Source organism: Onychomys torridus, chromosome 1 (genome assembly GCF_903995425.1).
Source record: "Onychomys torridus chromosome 1, mOncTor1.1, whole genome shotgun sequence".
Lineage (NCBI taxonomy): Eukaryota > Metazoa > Chordata > Mammalia > Rodentia > Cricetidae > Onychomys > Onychomys torridus.
Window position 1 is genome coordinate 167,277,814 of NC_050443.1, and position 15,677 is coordinate 167,293,490.

General features: G+C 39.3%; 1 protein-coding gene across 1 annotated transcript in view; it reads left to right on the forward strand.

The window, feature by feature from the left end:
- Positions 1-15,677, forward strand: part of Sorcs3 (sortilin related VPS10 domain containing receptor 3) — a 624,861-nt gene that overhangs the window by 457,423 nt on the left and 151,761 nt on the right. The window contains 1 exon segment of the mRNA XM_036172085.1: positions 1,984-2,102. Coding sequence (XP_036027978.1) covers positions 1,984-2,102 — 119 coding nt within the window.

Here is a 15,677-nt window from a genome sequence, read left to right on the forward strand (position 1 = left end):
AAGAATGAGACTTTGCATGAGTATAAGCCAGTGTCCCTCCCACATACACCTTTGATTACCAATGTGAAGAGCTTTCTGAGACAGTGGCTGACAAGGACACAGGTTGTCATGTCAGCATTTGTGATTTCTTTACACGTGTTTACTGCAGCTTTTTTTTATGTGTTGGTGCTTTATTCAAGGAGCAAATTAGTAAGCTGGTACATACCTACAAATATCCCTGGTGAGCTGTCCCTGTGTTCAAAGCACAGCCTGGGATCCCTGTCTTCTTTCTGTCTTCTTTCCTTTCAGCAGGAAGAGGGAAGCCAGGCTGCCCTTGGCTTCATCTACTAATGATCGCAAAGGAGGGGAGACACTCAATGCACACTCAAAAGTACTGGAAAACCACCCTTACTGCATGGTCAGGGTCTGGGGCTTCAAAATGTCTGTCTCCCTCGTGAGGTGGACCAGAATAACTGACAGGGCGCAGGTGGGAAGTAAGTCACTCTCGGGTCTCATGTGGACTGTAGTCCTATTTGTTTAGCCACACAGTTGTCCTATACTACATTTGAAATTTAAATTGCACATAAAAATTAAAATCAGAATATTTCACCTTAAAAATAAATAGACAACATTACTTAGAAATCCAGAAGGTCTCATGCCAGCTTGCCTATAATGAACTAGAGCCAATTATTTTGAGAAAGGGTCGCATTAAGGCCTGGGGCAGCCTTGAATTTGGAATCCGCCTGCCTGAGCCTCCTGACTATTTGAGATTATAGGCCTGAACTGCCAGGCCAGAGCTATGCTTATGGATTGTTGATAATCATCATCATCATCATCATCATCAACAACAACAACCCCCAAACTTTCTTTGTTATTTTTTCTTTAAAGGGAAATTAAGTATGAAGAAAAAATTATTCTCCACATAGAGTTTTAAAGCAAACTACTTTTCATTTTGACCATTTATTTATAATCCCATAAAATGAACAGTAACTATGTTTAAGGCAATTTACAGGTTGATTTCTTCACAGAGACACACTGGTAGCTTTTTTGAAGGAGAAAGAAATTAAAAACACTGTTTTCCTGGATAACTGTCATCAGGGGTTGATGCACTTAAGAGTCAGAGATTGTTAAGTTGTTCAGCTATAACTGTTACTATAAATGTAGATTTTTTTTTGCAAATAGTTATACAAGCCTCATGTTAATAGTAAGTGAAAGTATTCTTGTTGCAAACATAATAAAGATGTATATTATGCAAAAATCACAGGCAATACTACAATATTAAATAATATCTTAAGTCCATCCCAATCTCAAAGTAATCATATCTAATCTTTATATGAGGCCTTGAGATCATTACTCTGTATAATTATGGCACAAGCCTATGAACCTAAAGACATATTTTTAAGTCATAAACTAGGCCATACTTGTACATGATGGGAAACACACATTCAAAACATGGTAAAACAATGCACATGGATAGTCTGTTGACACATACATAGCTAGCAAGTCTTTCAATAATAGCATGAGGCTCTGTCATATATTATATCTTAGCTCATTCAAATGTTCCTTAATTCATGAATGTTTAGCCTATTTTCAGTGTTTCATGGCTGTGAATAATATCACAATGAATATTCCTGCCTTTCTTCTTTGTGAAAATATATGTCTTTTTGTAGAAATGTTCCTTGAATTAAAATTGGTAGTATAAAACATGTGCATGTAAATTTCTGATAGCGTCTTCAAATGTGTTTTTCCAAAATTTAAGTGAATTTATTCTTTTACTAGTAGTAAATGGGATTAACTCCTTCCCCATTCTCTTGACTAACCTAGGTATTACCCTCATTTTGGGGGTAGTGACATCAAATTCTTTCCACAAGAAAGTAAAATCTCATTATTATTTTAAAAACTTATTAGTCTGTGATTCCCCATAATGTCCATCTTTGTGTGCTGCTGGGGCCTTGGCTAGTCACTTACCCTGCTGCTAAATGCCACCCTGCCTTTCTTTTTCAGATGCCCACTACCTCACCTGCAGGATCCAGGAATGTGCTGAGACAACTCGGAGTGGCCCCTTTGCCCGCTCCATTGACATCAGCTCCCTGGTTGTCCAGGATGAGTATATCTTCATTCAGGTTTGTGTGGCCAGTGATGGTAGGAAGGGAGACAAGGTGAAGTTGCCTGCCTGCTAGGATACAAGGGTGGTTTTCCCAAGAATGCGAAGGTGTGGAGCAAGGACACAGTCCTTCATTCACTCCTTGGTTCCAGACACTAGGGAGACTCCAGACTTCTACTGCACTTTGAAGGTTTTCTGGGTCAGTGTTCTGCCCTGGGTATTTTACTTACCCAGGGAATTCTTCAGTTGGATTGCCACTTCACGATAACAGAACTGTCTTGGGATGGTTAGGCTGGGGTTTGAGGTTATTAAAAGTCAAATGTCTAATGGACTTTGACTTTAAGTAATTTATCAAAGCCATGTTCTATTTCTGTCTAAAGTGGCTTGTCTAACTTGGAAGTGAAATCTTGCAATGAATTAGACATCACCAGTTTTCACTTTCTGGAAAAGTCTAAAACTTACTAAATTGTCCCTTCCCCTTCCAGAGCTTAATACATTTTAGAATGTCCAACTCTCAAGTCTTTTCCAGCAAAAAATAGACGGGTAGAGGAAACTAAAATCTTTATGTTGAGGTTTGCAGTGTCTACTATGTAGTTCAAGGAGATACAAAATAGAGGGAAAAAGTAGAAAAATAAAAGGAAGACACCCTAAAGGAAGAGAGAGACAGATATAGGAATGTAAATGGTAGATGAGGGTAAGTGGTAGATGATAGATAGATAGATAGATAGATAGATAGATAGATAGATAGATAGACAGAAAGATAGATCATTCAATAGATAAATAAATAGATGATTGATAGAGAGATAGATAATAGACAGATCATTTGATAGATAGATAGATGGATAGGTAGATAGATAGATAGATAGATAGATAGATAGATTTATTAAACAACATTTGATGACAACCTTCAGTTTCCCAACCTACTTTTCCATTATTTACTCTCAGTTGTTTGGCAAATGGTTTCCCAAAGGAAACTTGAACTTTGACACTGCCCTAAATTTGCTCCTGAACGAACTTCTCTGCCTTTCAGTCCAGATCAATGGCATCTCCTCTGTGAGTGTGCACCCTGCCTTCAGTGCACCCTATAGCTCCAGATTATGTTTCTCTAGCCCATGGTTTATTAGAGTTATCCCTTGCCAAATGTGGACAGATTTCTCTCCTTTCCAAATCAAATTTTACACTCTGGAAGGGAGAACGATATTTTAAATTCTTATGTCTCTCACCGTTGGCCCTGTGAAGTTTCAATGCAAGTGAATATTTGTTGTGTTGATAGAAACCCAGGAGTAGTAGCCTGCCATCCCAAATCAACCTGAAAGAGAGAGTAGAAGAAGCATCTCAAGATTAATTCTCAAAGTCACAGAATATCAACAGGCTTCTCATTGTCTCATTTATCAGTGTTTACTGAACATAAACCCTGCAAAATATGCAATGCTAGCCACTACTCTTTCTATTTCTCAGATTCTTGCCCTTGACCTGATGCCTTTTGCTCCCAGGACTTACTGCCTGAGCACTCCTGTGGGTTTCAGTACTGTCTCTACATTCTGATGCCTTTAGGTCATCAAACCATGACCCCCGTCAAGTGCTATAGATGCCTGGGGTAAATAGCTTTCTCCATACCCCAGGGTGGGTATTGTGTATCAGAAACACAAGATCAGTTTGTGCCCGACACAGCTGATGACATACTCAGTACCAGCCCATTTGTGGCAAAAACTAGTATTGCACTCACTCTCTTGCTAAGCTGATGGAATCTACATCTGTTAGCTGCATCCATGATTTGAATGTTTACTTCCATCCCACTCTGGTTGCCATGTCCCAATATAAGGTGATTGTTTTTTTTTTTTTCTTTATCTTTGCTGAAAATTTTTAAACATGGGAGCATGAAGTGATTTATGAATTTACCAAACTGACTGTCCTTTTCTTAATGATGAATGTGGCTGAACTGTTTTTGGAAACATGCCTTCAAATTTAGAGTGTTTAGATATTCTCCTGTCCAATATGTTTCATAATGTATTCTTAACTCTTCAGTTAGATACACAGTTTTACAAAAAAAAAAAAATCCGAAAACTATTTTTTATTATACTATAAGCAAGGACTCTTTAATTAATTAGCTTAAATCTTTAACTTTGCTTAAAAGAGGTGAGGCTGCAGTTTTTCATAGGTTTAATTCATTGTTAGGTACATGTGTATTCTTTCCTCTCTGCTGGGACTAGGACAAGGAATACAGAAATTTCCTGAATTAGTGGAATTAATTTTTGTAGGAAACATGCAGAGAGAGAGAGAGAGAGAGAGAGAGAGAGAGAGAGAGAGAGAGAGAGAGAGATATGGAAAGATGAGATGAGATAAGATGTCATGGGATGAATTGGGTAACAGCATTGGTTTAGGGCACCACAGTTTCTCAGGCTCTGGTTTGCTCCACTTATCTGTGTGACTTTGAAATGAGCTTCATTTGACTTTTCTATAAAAAAAAATGTTAATTGTAGCACCTATTTCTTGGGTTGCATTAGTATTGTGTTATATAACAACCTCTGTAAAGCATCACAATGATGCTGGAACAGTGGTGTTCTATGAACATGTACTATGCCTTTTGTCTTCTACTATGATAAGCTTATTTCTTTATAAAATGTGTCACATAATGGTGGATGCTATGGCTAAAAGTAAGCCAGGAACTGGATGTTGGGGTATATTGCTATTACTGTTTTACCTAAGACTTGATGACTTGACCAGGGACAGAGTGATAGGAAACATACAGCTAAGTGTGTTGGGCCTGGCTTCCTTGAACCATGCATGGATTGGGGCTCAGATTCCGTAAGAGGAGCAGTGGAGTTATCATGGATGAATAGACAAATTGGAAGGTTGTACACTATATGTGATAATATTTGGAAATCATAAAAAATTGAAGGGTTAAGAAAAGAGAAAAGATCCAAACATTTGTCCCCAGAGCACACCAATATTTACATTCAGGAAGATGAGAAGGAACCAGACAATAAGACCTCAACAAAGAGTTGAAAAATACTGTCACAAAGGTGGTAGGGTGCTCTACTGGCTGGTTTATCTTTGCTCATAAGGCAAATGGCCATGAACTTGGAAAAAAAGTGAATTTCTCTAATCACCAAGTAACCATAGAGGTTAAGTACTATTACTTGAAGCCATCGACTATTCAAAATTGAAATTATATTAGCAATGCCAATAGTCTACAGTCAGGCTCCACACAGAGTAGTCCATGTGTCAAGTGGTTTTCCACTGGAACTTAATCAACTCTTCCCCTGCCACAGGAGTTCTGCCATTCATCTCTTTAGAAATGCCACATGAGCCTTACGTACCACTATGCACTCAGGGTGTAGTTATGGCAACTTAAAACTCTCATTATTATGGTCTGCCTTCCTTAATTTCCCATCTGTTCCTTTCATGGAACTGAATATTTTAATTTTAATTTTAACTGCATACTTTAGGAATATAGCTATTTACAGAATACCCAACCTTCTATTTTGGGACAATATCTATTGACTTCTTGTGAATGATGATAAACCCAGTGAGCTGCATGCATTTCTGTTTTCCCTCTTCTCATTAACTTTTCCACCACTCACTTTAAGATGGTTACAGGAGTTTCCAGTGTTTTTCTTACTGTCTTAGTATGTGACTTTAGTAGACTTAAATATTTTGTGATGTACTGTGAATGAAGTATGAAACGGGGTGTGTAGTGACTTCTCACCTGGTTCACTTTCCAATCAACAGTTGCCAACTGAGTCATTTAGCACATGCATGTTCTGCCATGTCCCACTGTTCCTGCATTGGTTTTGATCTTGGTTGTGTAGGTGTATATATTCACCTGTCACAGTTAGGCTTTGCGGGGAGCTCCCCAATTTAGCTCTCACTTGTCTGGTTTGTCCTTTGATGGACCCTTGAGGACAAGTAATTCTTGGATGTGGAACTACTCTTACCTTCCATTGTGTGTTGGAGTGTTGCTTTCTCGGGGTCTGCAATGCATGTGTTGATCTCTTTCTCTGCGAACTTGGCTTTTATTGAATGCCTGACAATGGCTGGGTCAGGGCAATCTGAGATTCTCTTCTTTGAGATATCTTGTTTTGGTTTTCCTGGCTCTCATTTAGGAAGAAGGGTGTTGCTTTGTTTATTTTGTTATCTCCACCCCCTGGAATTTTTCATCACATTTGTGAACCAGTTACATGCTCATGTATGCCTTGTGGTCATCATCCTGTTTTATCCCTGGGAATGTGTCTCTTTTATTCAAATGATTCAATTTCTTATTCATTTTATTATCTTAAAAGCTGCTTTAGGATATCTTGAAAGACACATTTTACTTAAGTTTCATGGTTTGGACTCTGTTTCTAGAGGACCCAGATTTGTGAGACAGAACTTCCAGAATGAAGACAGCATTTCATCCTGCCCCCAATTTGAGCAAAATGAGATAAAATGGTTTTGCACTGTGCTTGAATCAGTATTTAGTAGTTTACAGGATCGTTCTGTCTAATTGTTCTGGTTGGGCTTCTCTTCTGAATTTAGCCAGATTATATTTTAACTTCTCTCTCCTCCTTCCACCAGTGCTAACAATATCAACAATTGCCTTCCTCCTCCCTACCCTTGTTGTGTCTTCCCTTGCCTCTTATATTTCTCTTTAAAACTCTTCTCTCACTGAAGTGATCTAATTATAAAGGTTAGTGGTGTGTGTGTGTGTGTGTGTGTGTGTGTGTGTGTGTGTGTACTTATGTACACATGTGTGCATGTACACATGCTTATGAAAATATAGATGTGTGCACATGTGTTTGGAGATCAGAGAACAACCTCAAATATCATTTCTCAGGTTCAGGTTCCATCTATCTTAATTTTGAGCCAATGATCCACCTGTCTCTACCTCCCCTGTTCTAGAATTACATTTCATACCCATGCCCAGATTTTTTTCTTTCCTTGTATTCTGAGGGTTCAAATTCATGTCTTCTGTTCAAAAGGAAAGCACTATACTGAGTGAACTAACTCATGCAGTCCCATGCAGATGGTTAAATACATACATACATATATATATTTTACTTGCATCTATGGATATGTACTGTGTGATTGCCTGGACCTGCAGAGGATATTGAATCCCGTGTAACTGGAGTTACAGGTGGCTGTGAACTACCATGTGTGTTCTCAGGATCAAATGGAGCTGCAAGGGAAAGGCAGCCAGTGTTCTTAACTGCTGAGCCATTTTTTTTTAGCTGTCATACAGGTAGTTTATAATTATAGAAATGTGGCTACAATTTGTTTGCTTCATGGAATAACCATTTTTTAATATTCCTAATATTTCCTTTTCCCGTCTCTTTCTCTCTTTTGTTTTATTGAACTAGTTCATCATTTTATACCATTTATTTTTATTTTCATAATGTAGCGATATTTTGTTGTACTCTAATAAAACTTGCCTGAAGATCAGAGGACAGAGCCAGCTACAGAGTTAGCCATAGAGGCCAGGCAATGGTGGCACACACCTTTAATTCCAGCACTTGGATCACACACTTTCAATCCCAGTACTTGGGAGTCACATGCCTTTAATCCCAGCACTAGGAAGGTTGAGACAGAAAGTAATATGCTGGGCAGAGAAAGGAATATAAGGCAGGAGGAGACAGGAATTAGGCCCTTTCAGCTGAGGACTCAGAGACATTCAGTCTGAGTACTTGTGGAGACAGGATCTTCTCTTTTCAGCTGAGGAGTTGGTGAGGTAAGAAGTGGCTGTGGCTTGTTTCCTCTTATCTTTCAGCATTTACCCCAATATCTGGCTCTGTGTTTTTATTATAAGACCATTTAGGGTTTGTGCAACATCATACTCTTTTTTATTTTTAATATTTTATATGTATGGACATTTTTGCCTGCATGTATATCTGTGTACTACTGTGTGCCTAGTGTCCATAGAGGCCAGAAAAATGTTTCCAATGCCCTAGAACTAGAATTAAGGATGATTATAAACCCCATGGTTATAGGGGTTGCTGGGACTCAAACCCTGGACCTCTGGAAGAGCAGCCAGTAATCTTAACCACTGATCCATCTCCTCAGCCCTGTGTCTTTATATTTTTAACTATTGCTTATTTTTAATTACCTGAGTCCCTTAGGCCACAAAATACCAAAAATCTAGGAGTTTTATCTTATGAAAGATCAGGGTCCCATTTCTGTTTATTAGGAGTCTTACTTCATTCTCAGTTCTGTGCGATTCAACTAATTTTTTCTCTAAGCAGTTTTTCTCATAAGGCAGTACCTCCTGGAACACAATACATGTGGCTTCCTTCCCACATATATTGTATTTCCTGGTTAAATTTTCATTAAGTGTGGAGTTTGCATTGCTCTATCTTGTTTGGCTTGCTGCTGTAGGATGATTTATGAGGAGAAAGGGGAGCATTATAATTACTTGGCTATTTAAAACCATTTATAAATCCTTATCATGTGTTTCTGAAGTGTTTCTATAGTTTACTAACTGGTTTCTTGCTCTCAGATCAGCACACCAAACCCCTAGTGCCTTCACAAACTCCTTCCAAAGTCCTTTATTTAAAATAAAAATCAATGTCCCCAGACTCTGTGGCTGTTAATCACCTGCAGGGCAAAATCCAATTCCTTAGCATTGTCTGCAAAGAACCTCCACAATCAGGGCCCTTCTATGAATCAGCCTCAGAAGAACTCCTCACTTTTGCTTCTCAAATACTACCTGCCTTGCTTTAATTAACCCTCCAATAAACATGGAGCTTTTTAGTCTCTATGCACACATCATGACACTTCTCACCACCCATGTCTTTCTTGTATTTTCTTTATGCTTGAGATGCCGCTCTGGGAGACAAACTCAGTCATTAAGATTTAGCAGTAGGCAACACTTTCTTGAGTTTACCTGGTATTCTCAGTCTGGATTAGATCAAGCTCCACAGCTACCTTGTTACCTGTTTCTATTGTATCTTCCAGTCAGGTCTGTAAACTATGAGGATCTGACTACATCTCATTCATCCTTGTTTCTCCTGCACTTCGAATAGTGACTGGTACTCAATATGTGTTTACTGGACTGAATTGAACTGAGGAGATAAGCCAGGTCCTTATTTGCAGGGCATGTAGTTAGTTATCTTTTCCAAGCAAGGAGATCTTGTTTCTGCAGCTAACAATATAAGACAACTTAAGGTAATTGGCAATTGCTCACTGCATATGAGATGTCTGTGTGTAGAGAGCCTTTGCATTTTTTATAAAACCACTGTCCAGGAATTGCCCAATGTGTTATTCAGTGCTCCTTTCTATTCATTCATTTAAATATATTAAAATACATTCGGCCCAGTGGAGAGCACCGGCAGCTAAACAATTATAATTCAGTGTGATGAAAGCTGCATTAGTAGGAAACACATGTTGCTCTTGGCTAGATGAAGAACTCTTCACCCTGACCTGGATGAGTGCCAGTGGAGGATTCCTGGGGTTGGGGTCTGGCAGCACAGGTGAGGGTGGAGGAGAAAAAGCACCACACAGAGAGGACAGCAGGTGCTGGGGTAGAGACTCAGAGCCTGTGTGTTAGGACTTCTCTACCCAAGGCTCTTTGTACTCGTTGGAGATAAGAACCTTCCACTTTCTTTCACCAAATACAGATAATGTGGCTTACCTTTCTTTCTAGTTCCTAAAAATCTCAGAAGTAATCTGATTTCAACCACGAAAGTTCCCAACACCCCTCATGCTTTTCCCATCTCTTTCTTCTTTATTGTTGTTTGTTGTAAGACAGAATCTTGCTATAGCCTAGGCTGGCTTTGAACTCACTATTCTCCCATCTTTGCCTTCTGAGTGTTGGAATTACAGATGTTTGCTGCCACATCTGACTCTACCATAGGACATGTTGATAGCTTCATATTCTTTATTTTATTTTTCAGCTATTTTTAATTATTTTTTGAGTGTGCATTTTAAACTAATGAAAAACCACCTCAAGTAATTTCTGAAACTTTGTTTCTGGTTTTCTGGTCATTTGTGAGAGTATAAATTTGAAAATTGAAATAAGGATCAGGTCAAACTTCATTTATGGAGAATGTGAGATTGTTTTGGTGACCAAGACCTGTTTCTAAATGTTTACAAGGGCAGTGAAGATTCCTTTGTGTTCTATGAATAAAGATGCCTCAGAAGAAGAAAATTAGCCAACTGACAAAGTCACTTCTCCAGGGTTTAAACTCATAGATGATGCCTGACAGCATCCCAGGATATCAGGATTTCACCAATATCACCAGCCCAGCTAGCTCAGTTGGTAGAGCATGAGACTCTTAATCTCAGGGTCCTGGGTTTGTGCCCCACATTGGGCACCAGATATTGGTGAAATTATTAAGGCCACTCCACATAGTTAAAAGGGAGTTTTATTTTGTGGCATAACTTACAAATGAAGGGATAGGTAGATTGTAGGGTCTGGCAAAGGTATGGCGCAGTCTGGCGGTGTTCTCTGGAGAACTCTGCTCAGTCTACCTCCAGCGTCCAGGGTCCAGGCACCAAGAGATCCTTCTCATTTGGATCCTGGATCTTCATTGTCCTCTCTCCACAATGCCTTGTAGGCATGACCATTACCAAAGTCTCCATGAGGGTTGGAACTTCCAGGCCAATGCTGGAAGGGCTATCCACTACATTGAAGGTAGAGCTTTGTAGAGGTAGACTATTTGTTATGCAAGTTTAGCAAGTAGATATTTGTTATACAAGTTTAGCAAGTAGATAACAGCAAGTTTAGCATAAGATGCTTCAGTGGTTCATGAGGTTAGGAAAATTTTCCACTTAATTTTTCTAGTATTACTATTTTAAGTTTGGCTGTAATGCTAGCAGAAACAGAACTCTAACAAAAAGAACAACAGAAAACAACAAAGGAAAGCACTATCAAAAGGCCTTGTCTATCTCTTCACCTTTCCAACATGCTGGGGACAAATGGAGTTTCTGACAGCTTTATATTAGAACTCAGGAAAACTTGAGTGACCAACAAATACCAGATACATATCCAAATGAAAGGTAATCAGTATGTCAAAAACACCACCATGTTTTATTGAAGCTATGGGTATATTATTCCAAAACTGTCCAATATGTAACCCCAGTGGAATACTATTCAGCCACAAAAAGAATGCCATTCTACTCTTTGGTATAAGATAGATCTAGCTGGAGATCATCATGCCAATTCAAATCAACCAGGCATGGAAAGACAAGAACTACATGTTTTTACTCACATGTGACATTTCTAATAGTTGATGTCATTAAAATTGAGCATGGAACATTGATTGACAGAGGCTGGGGAGAATGGAGGAAAGGGAGGGAAGAAGAGCGATTGCTCAAAGGGAAGTAAGTTCTAGTTAGGCAACAGTAAGACATTCTAGTGTAATACTGCACATTAGAGTGCCTGTGATGACTTCTCTGGTCATGTCACCTGCAGAAGAGAGGATTTGGATGTTCGACGAGTCTTCCAGGGTATGTGTGAGTGTGTGTGTGTGTGTGTGTGTGTGTGTACCCTGATTTGAGCATTATACAACATACACATGTAGCAAAACACCACATTATGACCCACAAATATATGTAATTTTCTGGGATTATGTATCATTTCAAACATTATAAAAAAAGTAGAAAAGGATTGTGGAAAAGTAGGTTCTTAGCACTTCCTTAGAGAGAGTCACTCCGTTTTTTGTTCACTCTTTTTATTGCTTTGCTTTAGTCCCATTCATTTAACCAGTGGGTTCTGGTGCTAATAGTGTTTAAAAGCCGCTGACTATAACACTGTGTGGGCCAGAGGTCAGGCTTTTCATATGTGGACAGCTAGCCACTAGAAAAGCAGGTGAGAGCAAGCCTGTATCTTCTTTGCATATGAACAAGTAATATTTACATATATATCTGAGAGTGCAGTTAAATAAACAAAATCCCAGGCAACCTCTAAATAATGAGAAACATTTGATTAATCCATTAGGCTTTTTCCCATGATATTAATTTCACATGAAAATTCACCTTTTCTCAGTCACACATCCAAAGAAAAGCACTTCCTATAACCAGTAGCAATTCCCTTTCCTGGGTCTGCTACTCTTAATCCTCTCTCCTGTATGTGATAGGGGGGTCTATAAACTACCCACATGGCTCCTGAAATTTAGGGTGATTCACAGTTTATACTTTACCTTTTATTTCAGGCCTGGAAAAGCCATGCAGGTAGCCATTTCAGCAGACTCGCTGGAGGAGACCTCATGCTTGATCTCCTGCCTCCCTTGAACTGAAGATGTACATGAAGCTGTGGCATCTGTTAACCTGTTTGTGCCTTCCCTGTCTCAGGTTTCTTAGTGAAATCAAAAGGCATTAATCATTCTGAAAAAGCCATGTTTTAATGGGAGAGAATCTACCTGAAAGGCCTGTGCTCCACAAGGATAAATGAAACAGACTGTTTTCTATAGGGAAGGGGGGGGCTTCAAGTTGACTTCTGTATGCTGAGCCAAGTTGGTTGAAAACCTTGACACTTATCACTGTAGGATAGCTCTTATGGTGATTATTCTAGAGAATAGTTAGTGCAGCAACAATCATCCCAATATTCCTCTGGCAAAATGATTCATACCCTGGCTTACTTGGGGCTTCTTGTATCCACAGTAGATTACATGGTGTTCTGTCCTAGCTTCCCATGATGGCATGAGAGGTCCCCTTTCGAGTGAGGATTCATTCACTCACTCAACAAATTGGTACTCACATTCACTTGTATTCATTCAAGTATCTAAAATGCAAGGGGAATTAGATACAAATTACATGCCCAAATGAAAGAGAGAATGGAAACTTGAAGAGGGGAAAAAAAAAAAAAAAAAAAAACTTCCTGACTACTGAAGTTACTGCCTACACACTCTCTGATCTCTGTCGCTTTTAGCCCAGGACAAAGTATTTTCCTCACTCTCTCATGTGAGCTTGATACTGTCCTAGGAGGTCACACACAGCAAATTAAACACTCAAGAGAAAGATTCTTTTAGTTTGTGAACATTGTGAATAGATGAGAGTAGCCCTAAAAACATACCTAGAAGGGCTTATATACACTCTTTTAATCGCCCATGTGTCTTACAACAATTTGTGCAGACCAAGTGGCATGATTCTGTCCTATAGAAATGAGAAAATCAGATGGTGAGAGTAGCCAGGTTGTCGAATGCACCCCCCTTCATGGGTGGTAGTCTCCTGGATCCTTTGTGAGCCACTATGGAAGTGCCATAGGTACAGACAGTATGATATAGATTCATTTAGTACCAAATACTACTTTCAACTCCTAGTACTATTCTGTGGATGCAATCTGTAGCTGAAAGTTTTCCTGTGCTCGCCTGGCACCAAGGTCCCACAGCTACTTATAAAATTCCTGTGTCCTACCTGGTCCTGCAACCACTCCAACCCAAGTAAACACATGAAGGCTTATATTATTTTTAAATTATGGCCATGGCAGGATTTTTGGTAGCTAGCTCTTACATCTTAAATTAACCCATTTCTATAAATCTATACTTTGCCATGTGGCTTGTGGCTTACTGATACCTTTACATCTTGCTTCTCCTGGTGGCAGCTAGCAGTGTCTGCCTGCTCTGCCTTTCTCTCTCTAGTTGGAATGCCCCCCTCACCTTATTCTGCCTCACCATTGGCCAAACAGCTTTATTTATCAACCAATCAGAGCAACACATATTCACAGCATATAGAACCATATCACCCATCAGTTGTCAAGAGGGAAGTGCCCTCTGTAATGAGGATGGAGCAATGTAAAAAGTGCTTCTTGAATGATTATGGCACCAAAATCAAGCTAACAAGTTGCTGTTAGATTTTAAGGATTCTATGTATAAACATAAAAAAGTAACTCTGTTTATGAGGTATGGTAAGATGTCTCCAAAGTGCTGGCCATTAATGAGTGTTCAAAGTCAATCTTTGCTGAGCTCTATAAAACATGCTAAGTGCAACAGGACATGACAGAGGCAAAGACATTGTCCCTGCTCTTAAGCAATTTATTACTCAAGGAGCTAGGAGTCTGATTTGGGGAACAGAGCCCTCCCTGGTATTAAAGCCCTGTGCTATAATCAGGGATCTGCCACCCTCCAGCCAGGGAGCACTCATAGGTTACCTAGACTCTCAGAACACTCATTTGCTCATCTCTGCAGAATGGAACCATGCTACTTGCCCTGTGCAAATTGGAAGGTTGTTGTGAGTATCAAGGGAGATAATAATGTCTTTGAAATGCTTTGAGAACTACAAAGCCCCACAAATGCAAGACTTGATGCTAATCCACATACAAAACTCAACCTCATTCTTTTGTGTGCATACATCCCTTTTAAAGCCTTTTATAAGCCTGTCATAGAAAAGATTACTCAGTCTCTTCCCCAAATTCCTTTTTAAATTATTCATGGAATCAATTCATGGCTAAACATATGTGCATGATAAAACCTTCCTATGTAACTTCCATAATGTTGTCATTGAAGAAGTCAGTCTCTTATGATCTCATGAGACAAGGTGTATTCTGGGTTTTAATTATCTTTTAAGAAGTGGAGTATCTTTGTCTTGGTTCATTGAGGTTTTGATACTTTATTGAAAAGCCTACTTTATACATCATCATGGGAGAGAGAGCTGTCTCTATGATGTAGCTACTATTTTTCTAGTTGTTCTCTTTTTGATAGGAAAAAAAGCCCCGTGGCAGTAATTAATAGAGTGTAATTATTCAAAGAAAACTATTTGGTGATATTTTAAATGATGTTAATTCAGCTTTAATGGGAGAGCTTTTTGTATGTTAAATAAATAGCAATTTCATCTTTGGGAACACAATTACAACACAGGAGTTTTAAGGGAAATGAAAGAGATAGAGACAGTCTACAAAAGAAATCCAATAAAGACATCTTTAGGTGTACACAGTTGAAACACTTCCAGAATCTTAAAATACACGTGCATTTAACATCTAGTGCCAAAGACAATTCCTCAGTTGGCATGTAGCTGGGACATGGCATGTATTAAATTCAGTGGCTTAGTGTAACAGTTGCTACTAGTATTTGAGATGCTCTCAAGAATAAATGCAGAGTGCTGCTGTGCTTATGAAGAGATGTGCTCAAGTAACCTTTGGGTAGGACACCTTACAGGATCCACCCTTCATCCTCCTGGCCCTAGCTTGCCTCTGTCACTAGCTGTGTGTAAGGGAGGCCCGCTGTCACCTTGCCATAGCTACATTTTGTTCTGGGACTGATCCATCCTTAATTTAGATCCTCACAAGAGACCTCTTGACCATTCTGGGGCTGGCATAAGCCTTGAGGCAGTCAGGAACCTCTGAGATAATGCATCTTCTAAGAGTCAGTGGCTAATGTCTTAGCATCTTTTTCCCTCCCCATGCCAGGTCCACATTATAAGCTTCATGTGCTAGAAGTTTACTTCAGTAGGACCCCAGCAGAATTGAGCCAGTATGACAGCCAGTTAGTGATTTTCCTGGGATGGCTTTCTCTCCTCTCTGTTTCCTGATTCCTCATTGCATGGTTCCTACTCCTGGATCATTTCTCTCCAAATGAAATTAAAAACCAGTTATATAATTGGTCTTCCCCGGGCCTTACATCTCCTTGGACGACTCAAGTATTTACAGAGTACCTAGTATGTTGCCAGTATGTAACTAGAGGTAGAG